The 23,908-nt window shown below is 43.6% G+C and overlaps 1 protein-coding gene across 1 annotated transcript in view; it reads right to left on the minus strand.

Annotated features, from left to right (window-relative positions):
- Positions 1 to 3,706: 3,706 nt before the first annotated feature.
- LOC309368623 (amine oxidase [flavin-containing] B-like) overlaps positions 3,707 to 23,908 on the minus strand; it is a 47,074-nt gene continuing 26,872 nt past the window's right edge. The window contains exons 6-15 of the mRNA XM_081908843.1: positions 21,815 to 21,956; positions 21,213 to 21,362; positions 19,947 to 20,106; positions 18,062 to 18,158; positions 16,944 to 16,997; positions 7,179 to 7,236; positions 6,373 to 6,470; positions 5,461 to 5,572; positions 4,540 to 4,602; positions 3,707 to 4,295 (exon numbers count right to left, since the gene is read on the minus strand). Coding sequence (XP_081764969.1) covers positions 4,140 to 4,295; positions 4,540 to 4,602; positions 5,461 to 5,572; positions 6,373 to 6,470; positions 7,179 to 7,236; positions 16,944 to 16,997; positions 18,062 to 18,158; positions 19,947 to 20,106; positions 21,213 to 21,362; positions 21,815 to 21,956 — 1,090 coding nt within the window. The 3' untranslated portion in view covers positions 3,707 to 4,139. The remainder of the gene's footprint in view (positions 4,296 to 4,539; positions 4,603 to 5,460; positions 5,573 to 6,372; positions 6,471 to 7,178; positions 7,237 to 16,943; positions 16,998 to 18,061; positions 18,159 to 19,946; positions 20,107 to 21,212; positions 21,363 to 21,814; positions 21,957 to 23,908) is intronic.

Here is a 23,908-nt window from a genome sequence, read left to right on the forward strand (position 1 = left end):
CTAGTAAGTGTGCAAAGGAACACTGCCTTGAATTACTAATTTCTTTAATAATTAAAATGGAATTAGCTTCACCACTGTTTTGACGAACAGATTCTAATTAGTGATAAAGCCAAGCACATTCTGATGGATTAAAAGAAGCAATTGAACAGTGCTGATGAAAAGAAGCAATTGAACAGTGCTTGCTCCCTCTGTGAGAAAAAGGGAAGGATCTAGAATTGCTGGCATGGTCCCAGAACCCAGCACAGCCTTCAGGAAGATGAGGATATACAGGCTGTCCCGCTCGGGGGAAATCTTTAGCACCACCTCCTACATCATCCCAGCTTGAGGATGTGGTCCTTCCACTTTCCTTGGGTTCCAAATCTCCAGCAGCATCTCCATCTCTTCCATCTTGTAAACAAACAACAATAGTTCCAGAACACCGCAAGGGTCAATTAATGGAGCACAGCCAGGTCTTCCAGGGAGATGGGCAGACAGAACAGACCTTACCAGCTTTCATAATGCTTCAGCCCTTTGCTGAGATAATATCCCTCCACTGCCTGAAACTGGGAAGAGTACACTTCTGTCAGCAGCCCTTACTGGGTGTTCTCTGTGTTTCTGATAAGGCCTACCTGAATCTGGATATTTCTGGTGCAGAACCTGACATGACTCTTACCTGATGTGACACTGCTTACTAAAGTGTAATATGGCACCTTAATAGAAAATATTTAACTTAGGTAAGGTGGCAACAGGTAAAGTCTGTGATTGCTTTCACATGAGCCCTAAGCCCTGGTAGAACATGATAATTTCAGAACTCCAGTGTTCTTTAAGCTAGAGGTAAAGAACTTTTGGCCTACAACTCCCATTATCCCTGCCTATTAGCCATGCTGGCTAAGGCTGGTGGGAGTTGAAGCCCAAAACCAATCAGTGACCCGTGCTTTAAACCTTTTCAGTTTCAAGCCAGGAGCCACAAGGCTGGGTGGGAGAGAGGCCACACATAGACAGGTTGACTTCTCATTACTAAAAACCAACATTTACTACTTAAAAACCTGCCCCTCAATTGCCTGTTTGTTGTGGGGGAAGAAGGGAAAGGAGATTGTTAGCCGCTTTGAGATTCCTTAAAGGGAGTGAATGGCGGGATATCAAATCCAAACTCTTCTTCTTCTTCTTGGGAGCCCCCTCAGGTTCTTGCTATTGCCCTAAAATTTCCTCTGTACCCACGAATAAATTGTGGAAAAGTGATCCATTATGAAAAAAGGGAAAATAACTTCATAACAGCAGCCCTGGGATATTGTTAACAAACCTAAGTCTGTCCAAAGAATAGAAACAAAAAACATAATACCACCCAAAGGAAGAGGATGGTAAATTCATCAGGCCAAAAGCTAATAAACCTTGGCATACCATTTTAGTCAAGGGATGTAACTTGGAAGTTGGTATAAATATACATATGTAACTCCCAGGGAGTCACAATGCCATTAGTAAAAGGTAATCCTAGTTTAGAAAAAAATGCAAAACAACTTGACTTGGAAATCTTTTTGTAAGAACATGACTCTTTCATAATACCCCCCAAAAAAACATCATGTCTGTCCTATAGCTTGTTCCTCTGTCTTTCAAAGTCCTAAGAGATGCTCTCTCAAGTTAAACGGATGCCTTCAGTTCACAGTGGCACACTGCATAGCCAGAGCACAGAGAAACAGCCTAATTCTTGCCAGAGGCAAGCAACAGACTTCCCAACAGATTGAAATCTGACATTCTGAAATGTCATTCTAGTTGGCCGTCTTGATTTCATTGGAGCTACTTGAGCAGCAAGATGTTGCAGTTCCATTTTGTGGGTGAAAAATGGGCTTCAAGACCCTTCCCACAGTGTACTTCCTATGTGCCATCTCATTAGAAACCATGCAGAAGCACCTTCACACATAGAAATAATAAATCATTTTAACCAGACGAGGATGTTAATATCAGATAGGAAGTAAACATAGATTTTAGACAACAATAAGTGTTAGTTCCTACTGCAAATCCAGGAAGTGCAAAAGAAAGCTAGTATCATTTTTATACACTTTTAAAATAATGGATCTTCAAGATGATGCAAGTATGACAAGGTTCTTGAAAGGACCTTTCCCATAGCCTCAGAGGTAGACATGGACTCCATGTTATGTTTTAAGATACCTTTCCATATGGTACGGTTGTCAAAATTCAAAGTCAAGTATCTATTGCTGAAGCTGGGATCCTGAAACTCATGGATTCATTTAAAAAATAAGAAGCAGTAGTCAAGTGTCCAGTACTCATATAGAAAAGCTTAGAAATATTTGGACGCCTGCATGTTTTTAGAAACCAAAAATCTAAAAGGGAATATCTAGGGAGCTGAACTCTTGTACCATGCACAGTTCTTTGTCCATCTCAATATTATTTCCTCTCTTTTGCCCACTTACTGCTGGAGTTCACGTTGGCCCCTCCCTGCGTGAAGTGCAGCACTAGTTTTCTTTCCTCAGCTACTCACAATGCCAGGCATTTCTAAATGCTCAGGGTACACAAGTCTTCATAACACTGCAGTGGTCAGATTAAGATGACAGACAGGAATCTTTCACAATTCACAAAACAGTGTCAACAAGTTCCATGTGATAATCATCACAATGCTGTTTTGAGAGGCCATTGGCTGAGAGCAGGCTTGCTTGGGCTGTAGAAGCTCCCAGGTTACACCTCCAGCTTAAAGATCTAAGTTGTTGGGCATCTACTTAAGAACCAGAACCTGTTGGTAGATATTACTGGGCTAGATGGACCAATTTTCTGATTCAGTATATGGCTGCTCCTTGTAGATTATCATCTTTGGTAATTTATTCCCTGATTTGTACCACCAAAGACATGAGAAAGGAAAAGCAACACTGGAAATGAGCCCTAACTGGGATTTGCACCTGTATTAAGCCTGAGTTGATAGGTTCCTTCTTCGGGTGGAAGGATGTGTCCATTTTGGTCTCTCAGGTTTCACATTTCCCCCGTCTTAAATTCAGTTCTCAACATTTTGCAGAAATTTGCCATGTTTTAAGAAATACTCATGAAAATTCACTGGCATGTTAGAGCGAATTTCTCCTAATAAACACAAAAGCTTTATGCAACTTCGGCTACTGTACACTTTTTAACAAACCTATTTCCCCATCTGCATTTTAAATGTTATCTTTTTTTTTACTAATATCTTCCTCCTAATACCTGCATTATTGTGAACATTGCTTGATTGTACAAGTGCACCACAAAATGCAGGGAACTGTGCTCCGATTCACATACAGTCTCGGAAAGTCCAAATCTGAGTGCATAGTGATTTACACTTTTCCTCCATTCCTAGTTCTTCATAATGCCACGAGTCAAAGGCAGGAAATGGCAAGGGGGAGTCCCAACAGTATCAATGCCCCCCAATCCCCTCACATGCTTGAATCTGGTCCTGGTATTTTTAATGACCAGATTAAGGCTTGGCCATGTAAAATAAAATATTTGCAAACAAATAACTCAAGCCTTAAAAATGTGTGTTTTCATTTGTTGAATGCTCTTGCATTCTCGGAGTTAACACATGGTTGAATAGTAGGTTGCCTATGTGTTCTAGAAAATGTCCCATGGAGTGCGGAATCCTTAAAAAAAGAAGAAGAGAGAGACCCCTTCCAGCTTTTTGGCAACCCTTCTCTGCAAAAAAACAAACCCCAAGAACAGAAACCAAAAAGTACTTCTGAAGAAATAGACCCCTAAATTTGTGTAGAATGTTGACCCTGGAATTTATTCTCTCATATAATCTCTTCGTTTAATTATCATTCTCCTAAAACATTTGGAGGCAATGGAAATGTTCCATCAACTACTTTTCTCCCACTGTGCAATGATTTTTGCTTTGCACTGTGGTGAGATCAACATACATAGTAGTTGATTTTGTAAAAAGGGAAAATGTCATGGCAATACACTGGGCTCCACCAGAGCACTTTAAAAAAAATCCCAAAATAATAATAACAACAGCAGCCCACTTTGTACTGGCCTCAGAAATACATATTGGACCCTTTTGCAAGATAAAGTTTCATAGGAGAAATACATGGGATAATTGAGAATTGCATTCATCACTACCTGGCAAGAGTAAAATGACCGTGCAAATGCACACACACCTGCCAATTCTTATTAGATTCACAGATCGATTTTCAGTTTTTCACCAGAAGTCCCCTTTTAAATGTGCAGAGCCCAACTGCAGTCGCTGATGTCAAGAGAGCACAGAAGCCAAACAACTTGAGAAGTCCAGGTACAGAAGGCAAGTTCCTTTCCCAAAAGGTGGTAGTGATTGGCAGGGCTGGGACATCCTGGATGAAAGAACATTCGCTATTAGTGTAAGGCAAATGTGATGTTCTTCTTAGGTGGCAATCTCAGTCACATCTATTTGGGTATAACTAACAGCCATGGAATTATGCAGGACTTGCTTGTGACAAAACATGCACAGGTTTCACTGTTAGTTACAGATCCTGTATAAAGCATGTCACAAAATGGTTGATAAAATTAATAATAATGCAGCACTATTTCACCTTAAAGGAAGAACTGCAAACTTACGAGTGATTCTGGTTCTGACTTCCAAATTTCTGCTTCCGAAATCTTCCCCATTGAGTGCAATATCTAAAAATGAAGATAGCATTTACATGGCTTTCTTTTATTTCCAAATACGTTGGTAAAGGCTTCCCCAAAATTATACACTAAATGCACGCCAAGGTTTCAGATCTTTCTGAAATGAGTGGGAGGTGCACAGATTCACACGTAATGCAAATTTATCAGAAAGGTCCAAGATTTAAGGGCATATCAAAACAAGCTAGGCAAAACGTTGCCCCTACCGATGCTGCCATGGGAATAAATCCTGCATCTGCATACCAAGTAAAGTTTCAACTGACTTTAAAATGGACTATTGCCTGGGAATAGTCCAAAATACTGCAGGCCTGCCCTAATCCCTAATATCCAATTTCAAGCTCTCTTTCCAATTTTAAAATGTATTCCATTATTTTAAGCACAGTTACAAACAGAGAATGTGTTCAGCAGTCTGCAGCCATCAGAGATTCAGCTGGTGAGACAGGGCCTATTCAGTTTTGGCACCCATGTTCTGCAACCCTCTCTCAAGGGAGGCTCTGCTTTATTAGAATTCCAGTCCATTTTCCTTTCTTTTGTCGCATTTTGGGATTCATTTGACCACCACTACCCTTCCTTCTGTGATTTTATGTACTGACTTTCCCACTTTGGTGGCTTGCTTGTTTTTGTTGATTATTTGCTTTTAATGGGTGTCTCTTAAATTGCTTGGCCAAATCGTGGAATACAAATATTTTAACCAGCAAATACAATTGCCCTTTATTCAAACATATCAGCAGTGCAATCCTATATGCCCCTATGAAAGAAAAAAGGCCCATTGAGTCCAATGTGGCTTACTCCTAGATCCGTGACTATAGGATTGCAGCCTCAGAAGGCCTTTTTACTCAGGACTCACTGTACCTCTCTGACGGCTCTCTCTCCAGCCTGCACTGCACCTTCCATGTAGCCGCTCCATTCTGAAGCCGTCTCGGTGCCTGCAAAGAAGATTCTCCCAACTGGCTCACGAATTACCCTTTAAAAGAGGCACAGAATATGGAAAGCATGAGGGACCCATTTCTCTAAACGTAAGTCAGAGACAAGAGCATTCCTAATATCATTCTACCACATCAGCATTGCAACCTGTGGCAGATTGTTTCTGGCCCCCTTTCCCAACTTTATGAAATCCTTTCTGAGGAGAGGAAAGGTGACTAGAATTGAGTAACAGTCTTCTGATACAGAAAGTTTTCAAGGCACAGAAATCTGAGTTCACATACAGAGCACCCTTGTTGGGCAAAGGCATTGAATTCCAACATTAATTACGTAATTTGTTAGCTTACTCCTTTGATTTATTAGAGACATATTATAAACTCAAGGGTTGTAACTGAATGTTAATCAGAGCTGTTATGTATGCAAGGATGCTCTGGGCTGATGGCACTGATATAAGTAGCAACATAAAACCTTTGCTTCAGATAATATGCTTCAGATATTTCCAAATAATAAATGCTTTATCTTGAGTGAGGAAGTTACTTTTACTGAACACCTGCAAACTCTCACCAACACTTAGACGTTCTAGTACCCCTTTAATTAAGGATGCACACTTTCCTGGGATCTCTTGCATAGGACCGAGCTGTTTGGAGCTAATTAACTCATTAAAGGCATGGTCGCCAATCAACAACAAAACATGAATCTGATTACAGTTTTTATTAACTGCTGAAACAAACGCAACCTCCTGCCAGTCATCGCGTAATCACAAGCTGGGAATTGTATTTCAGGTGTTATAATCTCCTCAGGTTTCTTTCTGTAATGAAACATCCTTGCTTATTGTTAACATACCTTCCAAACTGAGTCATTATCCCTGGTGGGAAATAGGCTGTATAGCACCCCCCAGAATACTGCTCTTCACACCAGTTCTTCTCTTCATAGTGCACTGGCTAGAAAGGCAGAGTTAACAGGGTTAAAAGTAACAGAGGAAGGTTAAAAAACAAAACAAAAAAATCAGAAAACTTATTTCAGAGATCTGTGAGGAATACCCAGCGATTTCTCATGTCACTTCAAAATTTACACATCTATTTACAGATAAAGCCACTCCAATTTGAAAATACAGGTCAGGTAGCACATTTAAAAGTGTAGGTAAAACTACTTTAAAAGAGAAATGGGTAACACACACAAACTTTAATCCCTTTCTGCCCCACCACTTTGTTAAAGGTTTCTTAGAAATGTATAATAACAAGGTACGAAAAATATAGCAAGTGCTTGCTCTTCTCAGTCCATCTTTGAAAAAATTGAAATGCAAAATACATCTTTGAAAACCCTCACGTGGTTGACTGAGATCCACATGTGAAATATTCCCAAATACCAACACTCAAAGTGAACCTACTGGTTTTCTGAGGTCATGGATTGTGTGTCCAGCTTCACGGACCATGACCTCAGAAAACTAATCCAAGATGACTAGTCTTATAAATCTTCCAAAAGATGTTCAAGCACTGTCCTGGGGCCTCAGAGGAAGATTTGGTGCCAGATTATTGTCATACAAAAAAATTACTAGGATTCATCTGCTAAAGGAGGAGAATGCATGAAGCCCTGCTAACTGTATCATCAGAGCTAATCATTAATAAAAACAATATATATTATCCTCTTACATGCAAGGCTTCCTGGGATCCCAACACCTTTGCATAGAGCTCACAGATCCTTCTTTTCCTATAGCAGAAGTACAAGAAAAAACATATTGCTGAGCTTACGTTTCTGAAACAAACTATAGTTTGCTCTGAATCTGGATTTTATCACCTCAGTTTCTAAGATTAATATTTACAGGGATTGGTGCTATACATTCTAAAGGCCCTGATAAACATAATGGGCCTGAGCCTGCTAGGGACCACCACCCCACACAAAGTCTGCATACAACATCAGCAGCAACAAGGCTAGCCCTATTGTTAGGCTGCTGGCCTTCTGAGTGAGACTGCAACCTGGGGCAGCTTACTGGAGTGTCACAAACAGGCAGCAAACATTACTGTTGCATTTTTAAAGTGAGGGAAGGGAAAGTGGTGCTTGTGGGATTTTCTGCCTTGGGTACCAAAATAACTTGGCCAGCCTTGGAGACTCTGCCTTTTCTGCTCTTCCTCAGGTAGCAAAATTTCTCTGGATGGCCCTACTGAGTACCCACATGTGCAAACAGATCCTATGTGTGCCGTTTGAATAGATGGACCTGTATGCATGGAACAATTCCTTTAAAAGGCTAAAACAAAGCTTTGCCAATTGCCTGTTCATAGGAGGATACAAGCAAATGGAAATGACCCCCTTTCCTTTCCCCACCCAATGGCCGATCAGTGGGATTCTCACTTTTAAAAAAATGCATAACAGGCTGCTCTGTTGTACAGGCTGAATTGTATCATATCCCCTGTGCTTGCTATGAGCCAGTTACACAAATGACTCCCAGAAACTGATTGGGCACATACTGAAATTGCACAAAGGCACGGTGTGGAATCCATGCATGAAAATAAGCTTCAAGGCATCGTTGGTGGGTCTTCTGGACATGAAGGGAGAGGGAAGGGTTGTTTCCTATATATGCTCTCTATATCTTGTACCTTGTACTTAAGAAGGATTTTCTATATTCTCTGTACCTGGGATCTAAGTAAATTTCTGAGCTAATTTGACTTCTGCAAAAGAAGGTCAAATTAGCAGCTAGCAAGAAATAACCAGACCTGCAAAAGAGGCCCCTCGCTTTCCTATTTCAGGAATGTAAGATAAGAAAGACACATACGAGACGGGAGGACGGGATGCAAGACGCTTAGGGAGGGGGCTGCTTAGAGGGCTAGCAATATAGACATGCCATTCTATATTAAGAAATAAGTTGAAAACTTTCCAGCTGATTGGGGAAGTTTTTCTTGGAGGGCGTTTGGGAGGAGGGAGGGAGCTTTCTCAAGGTATAAGAATGTTTGCAGAGGCGTTTTTCTGGGCAGCCAGTTTTCAGAAGTGATTCTGCTGGCTGTCACTGTGCACAGATAATAAACTGCTTTCCTCCAAAGAAAGGATCTTTCCTGGAGCTTTCTTTCGCTCTCTCTCCGGATCTGGGGACGCGGGCCAACGATTCCCTGGCATGGACTAGGTTCAGCCTACATCTTGGTTCCCTGACCGGGAATCTGCCCCACCCCAGAGGACTGGGGAGAGCCAGGCTCGACCTCAGGTGAACAGCTCTGATCGGCGATTGCAGGCTCCACGCGCACCCTGCCAATTTGTGGGGGGAACCAGCCACACCGCTCCGGAGCAAGGACCCAGGTCGAGGGAGGAAAGAGGACTGGCCAGGGAAGGGAATCCGCAGCTGCTGAAAACGGTAAGCCCAAGGGAAAGGGCGTCGGCCCAAGGGAAAAGGGTGTGGGCCCAAGGGAAAAAAGGGAGGCCTGATCAGCCTCACCTGGTCGTGTAGTGGAGTACCGCCAGGAAGGGGAAAAGGGTGTGAAGGAGAACTGGGCGTGGCAGGTGTGCCACCAGTAAGGTTTGGTAAAAAGGGGAACAGAGGGGAAAATTATTTTGGTGTGTTTAGTGTGTTACATGTTGAAATTATATTGATGTGTTTTGTATGTTGTAATTTTGGTGTGTTTAGTGTGTTACATGTTGAAATTATATTGATGTGTTTTGTATGTTGCATGTTGCATGTCAGATATTTTAGTGACTGAATTTTCAAGTGTGGGCCAGGGCTTAGTGTCCCCCTTGGCCGAGCGATTGTAGGGCTGTAGTGTGTGGAGTGTGAAAGAATTTACAACCTGTTAGGAGCAGATTATCTGAAAATGGGGTCTGGGGCAAGCCAATGTAGTCCCCTGGAATGCTTTTTAAACAACTGGAAAGCAGCCACAAAAAATGATGACTGGGGAATTAAATTAAGAAGACAGAGAATGAAGACATTATGTGAGGTTGACTGGCCCTCGCAGCAAACTAACTGGCCCCCGGAGGGGAGCTTTGATTTGCAACTAATCAGCCCATTATATCAGAACATCTTGAATGTCCACCCAGATCAGATCCCTTATATTTCTACTTGGAAAACCAATGTAGAGAAGAACCCACCATGGTTGAAAGCCTGCCGAGGCGACGCCCCACAAAGTACAGTTTGTGCAGTTCGACCGACAGGGAAGTCAGAAAAGCCCCCAGTGATATCAGAAGAAGAAGAGGAGGGGGAAGTCATTAAACCACCTCCACCTTATGCTCCACCAACTGCCCCTCCCCTGGACCCAGGTCCCCAGGCCCCGGGAGGAGCTAGCCCCCAGCCTGAACCCCCCAAGGCTGATGAATCAGAAGAGGAAGAGGAGAATGATGAGGAATTTGTAAAGGGATTGGTGGAGTTAGCAAAGAAGGGGAGAGAGTGGACTCAGTATCAGTCTTTGAGATTGCAACAGTATGTACAACCCTATGCAGAAAAAGTGGATGTTAGCCCCCATGTGTTGGCTGCAGCAGGATGCTCCTCAACACAAGGGAAGAAATGGCAGAGGGAATGGATAGAAGCAGCAACCAGGGCAGCCTTCCATAAGTCCCATGAGGCACAGAAAAAGGGTGGGGCCGGAGTAATGCCCCTCCGAAGGGTTTATGACCCACCAGGACCTCCAGGGGCTAATGGAGCGGCAGCAGAACGGACCTACACGGTCCAGCATATACCCTTTTCAAGTGCAGATGTCTGTAACTGGAGAAATCAAAACCCATCCTTTGAGGAAAACCCAGCGAAAATCATAAAGCTGTTTGAAGGGATTTTTAAAACTTATAATCCCACCTTTGATGATGTGCAGTATTTGATGGATGCGCTGCTAACCACAGAAGAAACTAGACGAATCCATGCTGAAGCCCGAGCACACCTGAGAGCGCAGGGAGTGCAGGATCCAGCTATGGCAGCAGGATATCCAGAAAACACCCCGAATTGGAATTATCAGACTGTTGATGGCCAGAACACCCTCACTACCTACCGCCAGAATGTGTTAAATGGTATGAGAAGGGCAGCTAGGAAACCCACCAACTTTGTGAAGGTTAGAGAGATAGTGCAGGGGAATGAAGAGGCCCCAGGAGTATATTTAGAACGCCTGAAGGAAGCCTACCGCCAGTATACTCCTGTGGACCCAGATGAGGCTGCCAACGCCCCTATCATAAAAGCTGCCTTTGTGGCCCAAGCGGCGCCCGATGTCCGCCGAAAGATCCAAAAACACAAGGGGTTCATGGGCCACACCCTTGAGTGGATGTTAGAACTGGCTCAAACCACTTATAATCAGAGGGAGGAAGAGGCACAAAAGAAAAAGGAGAAGTACCAAGCAAAGAAGTTGATGGCGATACAGGCTACCGCACCCACCCCTCAGGAAAGAGGAAGTGCCCGGGGAGGAGGGCAAGGCCGTCTGGGGAGGAACCAGTGCGCCATCTGCCGGCAGGAAGGGCACTGGAAAAGAGAATGCCCACAGGCTCACTCAGGTGGAAGAGGACGAGGAGAGCGAATCCCAGGCCCAATCCCCGTGGGACCTGGACAAGAACTGAGACCTTGGACATCGGCAAATACAGGCAGGGGTAGAGGACGTGGACAGGGACCTCCCTGGCACCCTCCAGCCCAAAGACAGCCCGCCGCGATGAGCCTGAGAGAGGAGGAGGAAGAATACTAGGACAGACCGGGCCCAACTGATTTAGGTTCCCGTGAGCCCATGGTCAAAATACAAACAGGGAACCGAAGCCTCTGCATGAGTCAACCAGAGGAACTGAAAAGGACCCCTTTGTGTGGGGAGAAGAGCAACAGCATGCCTTCAAGGATCTGAAAAAGGCATTGCAGCAAGCACCAGCGCTGGGCATCCCAAATCCTGAGAAGCCTTTCTCCCTATTTGTGGATGAAGACCAGGGAACAGCAAAGGGAGTGCTATGCCAAAAATTGGGAAGCTGGCAGCAGCCCGTGGCATACCTATCTGAGCGCCTGACGCCTACAGAACAAGGTTTACCGCCATGCATGAGAGCAATAGTGGCAGTAGCCACCCTACTGAACAAAGCAGACAAATTTACCTTTGGCCAAGACACTGTTTGTGTGACCCCGCATGCAGTCCCAGCCCTGCTTGACATGAAGGGTACCTATTTCCTCTCCCAAGCAAAAATGAGAAAGTGCCAGATGCTATTGTTGCACCCGCGTTTGAAGTTTCAGGTTACCACCGCCCTCAACCCAGCTACCCTGTTGCCGGTAGGAGAAGGTGAGGAGCAGATGCACGATTGCATTGAAGTGATGGATGAAGTATATTCCAGCAGACCTGACCTAAAAGATGAGGCAAACCCCCACTGGCCTTCATGGTTTGTAGATGGAAGCAGCTTTGTTGAGACTGGACAGCGGAAAGCAGGCTATGCAGTAGTAGCCCTGGAAGACCAGGTGATCGAAGCAAAGTCACTCCCACCTGGAACATCGGCCCAGCTGGCAGAGTTAACTGCGCTTACCAGAGCCCTGAGCCTGGCAAAGGGACAGAAGATAAACATTTATACAGATTCTAAGTATGCATTCCTGACTTTACATGCCCATGGAGCCTTATGGAAAGAAAGAGGTTTGCTTACCTCCAGAGGAAACCAGGTGGCCCACCCACAAGCCTTATTGAACCTTCTGGATGCTGTATGGGAGCCCGAGGCAGTGGCAGTTATCCATTGTTATGGACACAAGACTGGACCAGGGGAAGTGGCCAGAGGAAACCGATTGGCAGACAGAGTAGCCAAGAAAGCAGCCCAAGAACTGGCCCCCGCCTCGGTTATTGCAGCACTGGTCCCAGAAGAGATTTTAAGCACTACTGACAAGCCAGCTTATACGAAGCAGGAAAGGGACACTGCGGACGCTCAGGAGTTGACGCTGTCCAAAGAAGGATGGTACCTTACCCCTGATGACAGGATATGGATTCCAGAGTCCCTTTCTCGGCAGGTCACTCAGAGATACCATGATTCAACCCACATAGGACCAGATGCTACAACCAAGCAACTGGAAAAATGCTTCTATATAGCCCACCTCTACCAACTGGCAGCCCAGGTCTCCAGGAAATGCCTGCTGTCAAAAGAATAATCCCAGAGCCGGACCACTGGCTCCCCCAGGGATTCAGCACAGTGGAACTGCACCTATGGAAGATCTTGTCGTGGACTTTACTGAATTACCCCGTTGTGGACTGCACCGCTACCTGCTGGTAGCAGTGTGCACCTACACCGGATGGGTCGAAGCATGGCCCACAAAGACTGAAAAGGCATTTGAAGTAACCAGGTGCCTGCTTAGGGAAATCATCCCTCGCTATGGACTGCCAAGGTCCATAGGATCTGACAATGGACCAGCATTTGTTCATGCAGTCCTACAGGGACTGGCAAAAGCGCTCCAGATCAACTGGAAGCTGCATACTGCTTATAGACCCCAGAGTTCTGGAAACGTAGAGAGAATGAACAGAACTCTAAAGAATCAGCTGTCCAAGCTGGTACAGGAGACCGGGTCTAATTGGGTGACCATGTTGCCCTTGGCGTTACTCAGGGTCCGCAGTCTCCCGTCAAAACGGACCCATTTGTCACCTTTTGAAGTTATGTTTGGGAGACCAGTTCCATATGTTAGAATGTTAACTGCATATGCTAGCCAAGATGTGCAATTGAATAACTATGTACAGTCACTCTCCCAAGTTTTCTCTTATCTCAATAGGTGGACCCAGGCTCGCACCCCATGTGTGTTAACTGAACCGTTCCATCAGTTCGAGCCAGGTGACGAAGTGTGGGTGAAAGACTGGCAGCGAGCCCCCCTACAGCCCTGCTGGAGGGGACCTTACACTGTGCTACTCTCCACACCTACTGCTGTGAAGGTTGCTGGCATCACCCCGTGGGTCCACCATACTCGAGTGAAGAAAGCCATTTCCGACTGGACAGTAACACCAGATCCAGAGAACTCCCTTCGGCTGACCATCTCCAGGCGCCCGGTAGACGACCGCCCTGCTGGTATCACTCCGGAGGCTGATACCTCTACGCATGGCTGAAGAATTGGATGGGAGGGGCGCCTGCGGGCAGCGCTCCCAACGTACCTGCTCTATGAACTCACCCACCTGAGAATATCCTACCACAGTACAGGGACAGAGTGAGACTTACAATAATTTGGGAAGGGGACCACCCCATTGGGCATTTGACTCCTCACCAGGCTAGAGTTTTAGCAGCAGTCTATTCTTGTGGGTGTGTTGCTTTTTATTTCTCACCAAACCCCCCTCCAGGAGGTGCTTCTCTTTCTCCCACTCATCGAAGTACCATACACCCAGTGGGCCTTAGAGAATTGGTTATATTCTTGGTTGCCCGAAGGTGGATGGATGGGGAGGATATTTACTATGGTGATAGGTCCAATAATGCTTCTATTGCTTTTTTGCTTCTGTATGCCCTGCTTGATGCAATGTATGCAAAATATGATGGAGAAGATGATGTCTCGCATGATGGGACCTCGCGTGATTGCTTTCATGAGAGATTATAGACCCCTACCCCAGAACGAACCTAAGTATTAGGTTGTTCATAAGAAGAGGAGGGAGTGAAGGGAGAGGGAAGGGTTGTTTCCTATATATGCTCTCTATATCTTGTACCTTGTACTTAAGAAGGATTTTCTATATTCTCTGTACCTGGGATCTAAGTAAATTTCTGAGCTAATTTGACTTCTGCAAAAGAAGGTCAAATTAGCAGCTAGCAAGAAATAACCAGACCTGCAAAAGAGGCCCCTCGCTTTCCTATTTCAGGAATGTAAGATAAGAAAGACACATACGAGACGGGAGGACGGGATGCAAGACGCTTAGGGAGGGGGCTGCTTAGAGGGCTAGCAATATAGACATGCCATTCTATATTAAGAAATAAGTTGAAAACTTTCCAGCTGATTGGGGAAGTTTTTCTTGGAGGGCGTTTGGGAGGAGGGAGGGAGCTTTCTCAAGGTATAAGAATGTTTGCAGAGGCGTTTTTTCTGGGCAGCCAGTTTTCAGAAGTGATTCTGCTGGCTGTCACTGTGCACAGATAATAAACTGCTTTCCTCCAAAGAAAGGATCTTTCCTGGAGCTTTCTTTCGCTCTCTCTCCGGATCTGGGGACGCGGGCCAACGATTCCCTGGCATGGACTAGGTTCAGCCTACAGACATGTTCCCACATACACAAAGACTGCTGCAGGAGGAGCTCCCCCGCCCCCGCCCATAGAGCTCATCATCTGTTGCAAGAGCAAGGCTGACTCCAGGCCCAGCCTCTCGCACTATGTTGTCATAGATGTTATGACTGTGCATTTCATATATCAATTTCTGGACTGGGGAGTTGCAGTAACTACGTACCGAATGAAGTACTTTAAACTTAGCAAATACCGGGTTTGCCCTGCCGGACTTGAGGTTATATTATGAATCTGCAGCCCTCTGCTGGTTGAAAGATTGGATTTTATTGGAGAACACCGATGTCCTCGACCTGGAAGGATTTGATAATGCTTTTGGGTGGCATGCATATTTGTGGTATGACAAGGTTAAAGTTCATAGATCATTCAAAAACCATATTGTCAGAAGGGCAATTTTTATGGTCTGGTCAAAATATAAAGACTTATTGGAGAGTAAAACTCCGAGGTGGCTCTCACCGATGGAGGCCAAAGCACGGAAAAGACTCAATATGGAGGCCCACTGGCCTAAATATTGGGAAATAATTGAAAAAATTGGAGATAATTGGAGGTTGCAGAGTATGGAAAAGTTAAAAAACAAGGTGCGAGATTGGTTACATTATGCTCAAATTCAGGAAGTTTTTAAAGCGGACAAAAAAGTGGGTTTCCAGGAGGAAAAGTCGAAATTAGAGACAGAGCTGCTTGAGCCAAAATCTAAGTTAATTTCGAGAATGTACAACTTGTTGCTTAAATGGAATACACAGGATGAGATTGTTAAATCCTCCATGATAAAGTGGGCGCAGGATTTGGGGCACAACATTATGTTTGAAGACTGGGAAAGGTTATGGAACACCGGAATGAAATTTACGGCATGTAGTGCCCTGAAGGAAAATATTATGAAAATGACATACCGGTGGTACATGACCCCAGTCAAGCTTGCAAAGATATATCACCTGTCTGACAACAAATGTTGGAAATGTAAAGAGGAGGAAGGGACATTCTTACACCTCTGGTGGACCTGCCCGAAGGTGAAGGCCTTCTGGGAGATGATACATAATGAACTAAAAAAGGTGCTTAGATTTACCTTACCCAAGAAACCGGAGGCCTTCCTCCTGGGCATGGTGGACCAGAGGGTGGTAAAGAAAGATAGAATTTTCTTTATGTACGCTACTACAGCAGCAAGGATCTTGATGGCAAAGCACTGGAAGACACAAAATCTACCCACATTGGAAGAATGGCAGACGCAGCTGATGGACTATATGGAACTGGCTGAAATGACTGGCAGAATCCGAGACTCGGGAGAAGAAGAAACGGAGGAAGTTTGGGAAAAGTTCAAGGATTATTTGAAAAAGCATTATAAGTTGTATGAATGTTAAAAAATGCTCCTTTTTAGGAAATTACAGCTTCAGCATCGGTTAATTTTTTGAATTGGAAAATAAGGAACAACAGGACAGAAGTGGTGTAATGAAATAATTTTATTGTGTTGAAACTAAAACAATGGATTTGGACTGAAATGTTTAGAGACCAGATATCACGATAAAATGGAAGATATATTATTATGTTTAAAATAAGTTAACAATTTGCTGAGGTTTTAAATTTACAGAGAATGCAGTGTTCGGAGGATGGGGGGAGTCCACTAGATTTATGGAAATAAGTGTTTGGAAGTTGGATTCTGTATACTATAAACTTAATAAAAATTATATTAAAAAAAAATAAACTTAGCAAATACCAAACAGCATTAATTAAATACCAAACAAATTAATTTTGTCCTGGGAGTCAAAACCTATATGAAATATATTTGCAGCCAAATCATTTATTTGTTTATTTACAAAGAATATTTGTATGCTGCCAACTCATATAAAAGATGTAAAGCAGTGCACAATATATACAAGCACAACAAAACACAAAACAATACCCCCCCAAAAAAAACCAATAAAATGAATGGCTTGTCAAGAAAGTTTAAGCAGCTGCATAGACCTGTTAGCGCATAAAGGTCTTTGCTGCTGAGCTTTACATGGGGCAACACTGGGAGTAAGGAGGAGGAACTTGACTGGCAGTGCAACCAGCTGGTCTGGCTGTAAGTAAGAAAGAAGGGAGGCAAGGGTTGGTTGAGGCCGGTGGAACAGTGCTCCACTTGCCCTAGTGAGTCAGTCTCCACTGATTCTACCACCATATGAATGAATGAATTTATTATTTCGGTCACAGACCAGCTATAGCTCACATACAAAATCAGGGAAGTCCATATGGGAATGGAAAGAAAGGAACATCTTGGGCTGCCAGAAAAAAATAATCCAGAGGTTTATTGTTCATACCTTTCCTCCGCGGTGAGGTGAGTCAATTTTCTGCATTTCCGAGCAAGGATAAAACTAAAATACAATAATATAGAACAGACTCTTACTTCTATCATCATAATAAAATCAATAATAATTTTAGTTTAGATTAAGACCATATGATGCCGGTGGTTTTCAATCATGTCCTAAAGTCCTTTTTCAAGACTTATGCAGACTCCGTCAGGTAGCATCTTTCCACGCGATGTGACAACACAGAAACACCAGCCGTCTCACTTTGTCTCTCCTTCCATGACATTGTGGAAAAGGGGAAGCATGGATTTTTCTCATGGAAGTGCCCAAGGGCACTTGACACCTGGTGGGCACAACTTATGCATTGTATACAATATACAGGAAACAAGAAACTCCACACTTGCCTGTTACCAAAAAATGTGTGAAAGAATGAGGGACCCATTCTTTCTCTTCCCATACTTCTACATAACATATGAAAAGGTATGCAGGTTATAGACTAAATAGGTGCAAACTCAAACATAATAATAATAATAATAATTTATTATTTATACCCCGCCCATCTGGCTGGGCCTCCCCAGCCACTCTGGGCGGCTTCCATAAAAACCAAAAATACAGTAAAATCACACGTTAAAAACTTCCCTGAACAGGGCTGCCTTAAGATGTCTTCTGAATGTCAGGTAGTTGTTTATTGCTTTGACATCTGCTGGAAGGGCGTTCCACAGGGTGGGCGCCACTACCGAGAAGGCCCTCTGCCTGGTTCCCTGTAGCTTTGCTTCTCGCAATGAGGGAACCGCCAGAAGGCCCTCGGCGCTGGACCTCAGCGTCCGGGCAGAATGATGGGGGTGGAGACGCTCCTTCAGGTATACTGGACCGAGGCCAGGTAGACTGACACAATAATTCTTCTTCACAGACAGCTTTTTATACCCCTACAGGACATATAAAACCAATGCCCTGTATTATGGTTGCTTTTCTGTAAAGAATTGTGTTCCAACTGTATGGTACAGTTGCTCAAGACAAACATGTATGGTACATGCTTAAGTCAAAACACAAATCATATTCTCTTCACATTTCATTTCTGATCCTCTTCCTCTCTTAAAAGATTCAAAAGGTGGCTTTTCAGTATTCCTTACCCAATTATTGCTGGAAAACTTCCATCGGGTTTAGTGTCATCTAGTGTCAAACCAATAGCTGCATCCTCATCTTCAATTATCATGGTGCCACAATAATCTGAAATGGGAGTGAAAAGTGAATCCATGTATCAGCAATCTAGATAGTTATAACAACTATGTCACTCTCATGCCTCTAAATAATATATCTTAACAACATCTCTTGACAACAGGGGCACCACAGGAACATTAAATTTAATGCAATGTATATGCAGCAATTTAAAAGTCACAATACACAGCTACTTAAAGTGGCTGGGAGAAACTACATAGCGAAAGGGCCTTTAGAAAGCCCTCCTAGTAGGTCCCAGGAAGAATTATTCCCGCCTAGACTAATGGGACTTGGGTGGCGCTGTGGTCTCTAAACCACAGAGCGCAGGACTTGCCGATCAAATCCCCGCAACGGGGTGAGCTCCTGTTGCTTGGTCCCTGCTCCTGCCAACCTAGCAATTCGAAAGCACGTCAAAGTGCAAGTAGATAAATAGGTACCGCTCCGGTGGGAAGGTAAACGGTGTTTCTGTGCACTCCTCTGGTTCTCTAGAAGCAGCTTAGTCATGCTGGCCACATGACCTGTATGCTGTATGCTGGCTCCCTTGGCCAATAAAGAAGGTGAGTGCCGCAACCTCACAGTCGTCCTGACTGGACCTAATGGCCAGGGGTTCCTTTACCTTTACCAACACTAATGTCCCCGAGATCACTTAACTGTGGATATATATTTTTGTATTTTAGGTATTATTGCACTTTCCTCCAATGAGCTCAAGTTGGCATGTGTGGTTCTGCCCCTGTCCATTTCATCTTCACAACAACCCTGTGACATAGACCAGGCTGAGAGACAGCAACTGGTTCGAGGGTACCCAGTCAGCTTCCTGGCTGAGTGGTCCCTCATTCTAATCACTATACCAAATTGGCCTTCCGGGAGATGCCAAGAGTTGAGCCCTAAGAGTGTCCTGAACAGCCATGCACCACCATTATGTTTGGATTTCTAGAAGTTTCTGAGATTCCTATATTGTACTCTGCAACTGTGTGAGGTAACAGCAGGCTTTAAAAAAAAGAGAGAGAAATGGATAGTCTTTGGGTGGCAGCCAGATTCTGGGTTACCATGGTAATTCTTCAGGCACAGAGAATATCGACATCTCTTTGCATAAGATCTTGTTCTCCATAGTGCACCACATTAATCATAAAGATAAAAGACGTAACCCCATCTTCAAAGCACCTTCCCCAGGGAGGGTCCAGTATCTTTTCGGCACTATTTGCTCAGGCCTCTTAGACTCCCTTTAAAATGCTGTCTTAGTAAGGGTTGTTTGCTGCCTTTGGTTTTAATATGCTTTGTCTCTTCACGGCTGTTCCACCATCTTAATGTTACTGTTTGCTTTAATTGTTAGCTTTAATTGTTTGCTTTTAATTATTAGAATTGTTAGTCACTTTGGGATTCAAGAATACACACATTTTATGCATCTATTTCAACATGTGGGATGGATCCAGACCCATACTGCTGAAAGGGAATGGTGGTGGAAGACAACTTTATCCACTTCCTCCCTTCCCCTGAAGTCGCCAGAGGATTGGGGGACCCTTTGGAACAGCATGGGAGGGAGGGGAGTAATAATAATAATAATAATAATAATAATAATAATAATAATAATAATAATATCACCTCCCTCCCTACCATGAGCAGGATCAAAAACCTTCAGTGAAGGAACCACAGACAGCAAGATTGTGCCTGTCTAGTCCTCCATCTATGTGTCTAACTCTCTAAGATGATGCTGAAGAAGACAGCATGAGAACAACATGTGAGAAAAAGTATAATTTAGGGCAATTCTGTATGTGCCCCTTCCCTTCAATCAGCATGAAATACCTTTTTTCCTCCAGAATGCTTCCTTGTAGTATACTATGCATTTGATGACTGATCCCATAGGAACCCGGCTGATCAACTGATTCCTCATCGAAGGCAACGGTGGGTTAAAGTGAATCTTCATACAAAGTGCTGGAGGGATGGCACTAATAACATACCGGGCCTTGAAAAGAAATACAAAGAAAAATCAACTCTATTTTCACAGGATACTTGAAACTGCTTGTGTTATTCTAGGAGACTTCCGATTACATTTCAATGAAAATTTGACTCACAAAAGAGGATACAAACTTCGCATCAGGTTATAGGTCACAGAAATTTAAAGTGACAAGCAATTTTTCCAATGATGACAGAAATGCACCTTTGAATTTTTCCAAATGGCTGAACAAATTGTTGAAAAGTCTCTTTGCAACACAAAGAACACAAGGGTAGTTTTAGATACCATTTAGATACCCAGGCGTCTCCTGGGAAAACATATAGGACAGCAGCCACAAGGAAGGAGTACAGTCACAACAGTCAAGAGAAATAATTAAAAGTAAGAAAGTAAGAAAGCACAATAGCATAAACTCATTAAGGAACTTGCAACCAACATGCATTTAATTACACATTAGTACTTTTTCTAAAAAAAATTTTTAAAGGGGACTGAAAGGGGGTAAAAAGGAAGAAATACTTTGGGATTCCTGCTTGCTATTGAACCCAGTGTGTTTTGACTATACATGATTTTGGTTTTATGCACTGTCCCCAGAATGTAACCCCCACATGAGTTGCCTGTACCAAATCAATTATTGCATTGAGATATGGCAATCAAGCCATGGCTTACACACACTCTTCTATCCTTTCCTGCTTCCTCAGGGTATGAAGGGAGATTAAATCTTGAATTCTTGGTTTGCAGCAACCTGCTCACAATTTTGTTGTCCAAACCTGGCAAACCATGGTTTGTGCAAACTCTATTTGCTTCTAAACCACAATCCCAAACCATAATTTGATCTGTGCTTGAGATCTGCTTTGTGGGTAAACTATGAGGAAGGAAAGTTTATCATCTCTTCTCTCACAAACAGAGGAAGGAGAGGGGGAGAAAGTGTACAGGTCCATGGCATAATTTGTTCATGTTTGTAACAGCAAACTGTAGATATTTAATTGAACACAATCGTTTGAATATTTTTGTTTGTTGGGATTCTTCGCCCAACTAACAAATGTCCTTGATATCCTCTTCTCCTAATATGACGAAAAGAGAATCCTTGTATATATTAGAACTGTAAGCTTTTAAATCACCTCGTATGTTTCATGATCCAGTGTCTCCACAATGACACTTTCACCAGTCTGATCAATGGAGGTAACAGGCTTCTCTAGTTTAACCATCTCTCCTAGATATTCCATGATCTTCTCGCAAATTTGGCCAGAACCTCCAACAAATTTCCTCTCCTGGAAGATAGAAAAAACACACAACATAGTTCAGCAGACCAAATTGGTCGCTTAAAATGATACCCAGATGGAACAGATAACCACAATAGAACCCCCTTCATATTAATATTTTTCTTCTGGCTGGGCTACACACACCCAGCACCTTCACATGTTGAGCATGAAGGTCTAAAGGTGGCTTCTAGCCATGTCTGGAAGCCTCTGTGCAGCTACGAATCCTGTTATCAGGGCTTTCAAGCTAGAAGAGGCTACTAAGCACATTCAGCCCCCTTCAGACCATCCAAACAAAAATATCAATGTCAGAGATGGTGTGGCCAGTGCATGGAGAACATGGAGGGCATATTCTGCCCTCTGGGGACATTCAACCCTCACTCAATCAAGCTGAACATCTGAAATTATTGCCATAATTATTGAACACAAATAACCGGGGGAGGAGGGGTATTTGTTCACTATACCTGGCCTCCATTGGTTGTTGAAAATATCCTGGATGTCCCACCGCACTGTTTAACATACCACAGGAACCACAGAGCGGAGACTTCATGGGGCTCAGAGGTAACATCAACATTGACAAACAGAGTAGCAAACCGCCTGGCAGCACTGCACACAAATCCAAAAGAGAGAGGGGAAATGTTGAGTCTGGCCTCTCCCCCTGCCCCACCTTCATTATAGGTGTGGAGGTGCAGGATTCTTGCTGGACAGCTCTTACTGCATGCACAGGGAGGGGTGGCTAATATCTCCATTTTCCCTTTTCATGTAATGGTGGCTGGGGGATCTCAGTTCCAATCATGGTGGGAGGGTGAGATGCCTTCCCAGTAAGAACTGGGATACACCCATGCCTGCTGAGTATTTAAAGAAAAACAAGATATGCCACTATCTCCAGGGCACATCATGAAAAGACAGCAAATGGTTAGTTAATTTATAGGGAGGGAAAGAGGTGTTTTTCCTGCCTCAGGTGCCAAAATAACTTTACCATGCTTGGGTATTAATCACTTTAACATGGGGAGGGGGAATGCTCCACTTTGGCAGTCCTAAGTTCAACAGCTACTGAATGGCTCTGTGTGTGCGCGCGCATACATGTACATGTATACATACAGTATGTACCTATATGTGTGTATATATATGCACACCCACACCCCAGTGGAGTGCAGCTAAAGATTTCTATCATAGCTATAAATGCCCTGTTGAATGGTGCTTTGAACTTTTCATTTACTATTCCACTTGAGACTATCAAATAATTCATGTATTGAAAGGAATATTTTTTTTTATAAAAAACCCACAGCTTTATAATTTTAATTCTTTTATAAACCAAGGGAGCCAAGAAAATGTCAAATAAGTGAAAACCAATGAGAAAATATTATTCAGGCAATGTTATTTTTTCCTGATTAGTTCTTTCCAGAAACCAGCATGCCCCATTTGTTCCTACCTGAAAGAGCACACTGTGCTTAAGGAAAGTGTTGGCCTCCAGGGAAGCCTGACATTTTGATCTTTTTGTGCATTATTTTGACAGCAGAGTATTATTTCTAAATGATCAACCACTGAAATAGCAACACTGCAATTGCATGCAATATTTATCACATGTTTTCACATATAAATCTGTTACTGTTCCTCACCTTCTTGAGATGCCTCAAACAAACAAGGCAATAAATAAGTGACCCAAAAAGGCTGAGAGTTCTTTCCATGATATTTGAAAAGCAAAGGAGTGAATTAAATATTTCCCTGGCATATAGTCTAATATTCTGTTATGAGAGAACCATAACTGGAAGCAATAGACTAGAGGTGAAAATTTTCCCTTGTTCATATTTTGATAATATTTAGTATTTTAAGAAATTAAGAGGAAACAAGGAATGCTCCAGTACTACCATCTTGGCAAAGGATGGGGACAGGATACAAAAATCCCCCTTAATGTTATAACCACTGTAACCATCAATGATCTGGACACAGAGTCAGAGGTGACAGGGACACCAGATGGGGAGTCAGCAGAGGGCTCAGAGCTGATTGCTGAAGATAGGGAAACCATTGCACCTGAGGTGATTGGACAGGAGGCCCCAGAGGAACTTCCCTATAGTACTCTCATGGGCATCTTCCCCTGACCCTGGAGCACTAGTTGCCTCCTAATGCACATCACCAGTCCAGCAGCACAGGCAATGCACCAGGAGAGAAGCTATGGAACAGGTGAGAAGTGACTGTGCACAGGCCAGAGAGTTGGGTCTTTAAATCAGTAAAGCTCACTCAAGGGAGCGGAAGCTGGAGGAAGCAGTCTGGAAACAGAGGCATAAAAGACCCCAGTCCGCTCCCAACCTTTGTTGGAGCAAGTCGCTCACTTGGAGCTGTCCATGGTCCAGTTTTGATCTGCCTTGCCTCCTTCTCCATGGAATCTGACATCAGACCAAAGCAGGGTACATAAGTAGTGCACAGTCCTGGTTTCTTTCAATCTACTGTTTCTGGCACAATGTTGGAAGACCCGCCCAAATCTCCCCCATGTTCAATATTTCAGAAGTGGGTCCTCAGAAGCACCTCTGAGCACACCATGCATCACATGCAGCTCTGTG

The sequence above is a fragment of the Podarcis melisellensis genome (assembly GCF_964234715.1).
Source record: "Podarcis melisellensis genome assembly, chromosome: 4".
Lineage (NCBI taxonomy): Eukaryota > Metazoa > Chordata > Lepidosauria > Squamata > Lacertidae > Podarcis > Podarcis melisellensis.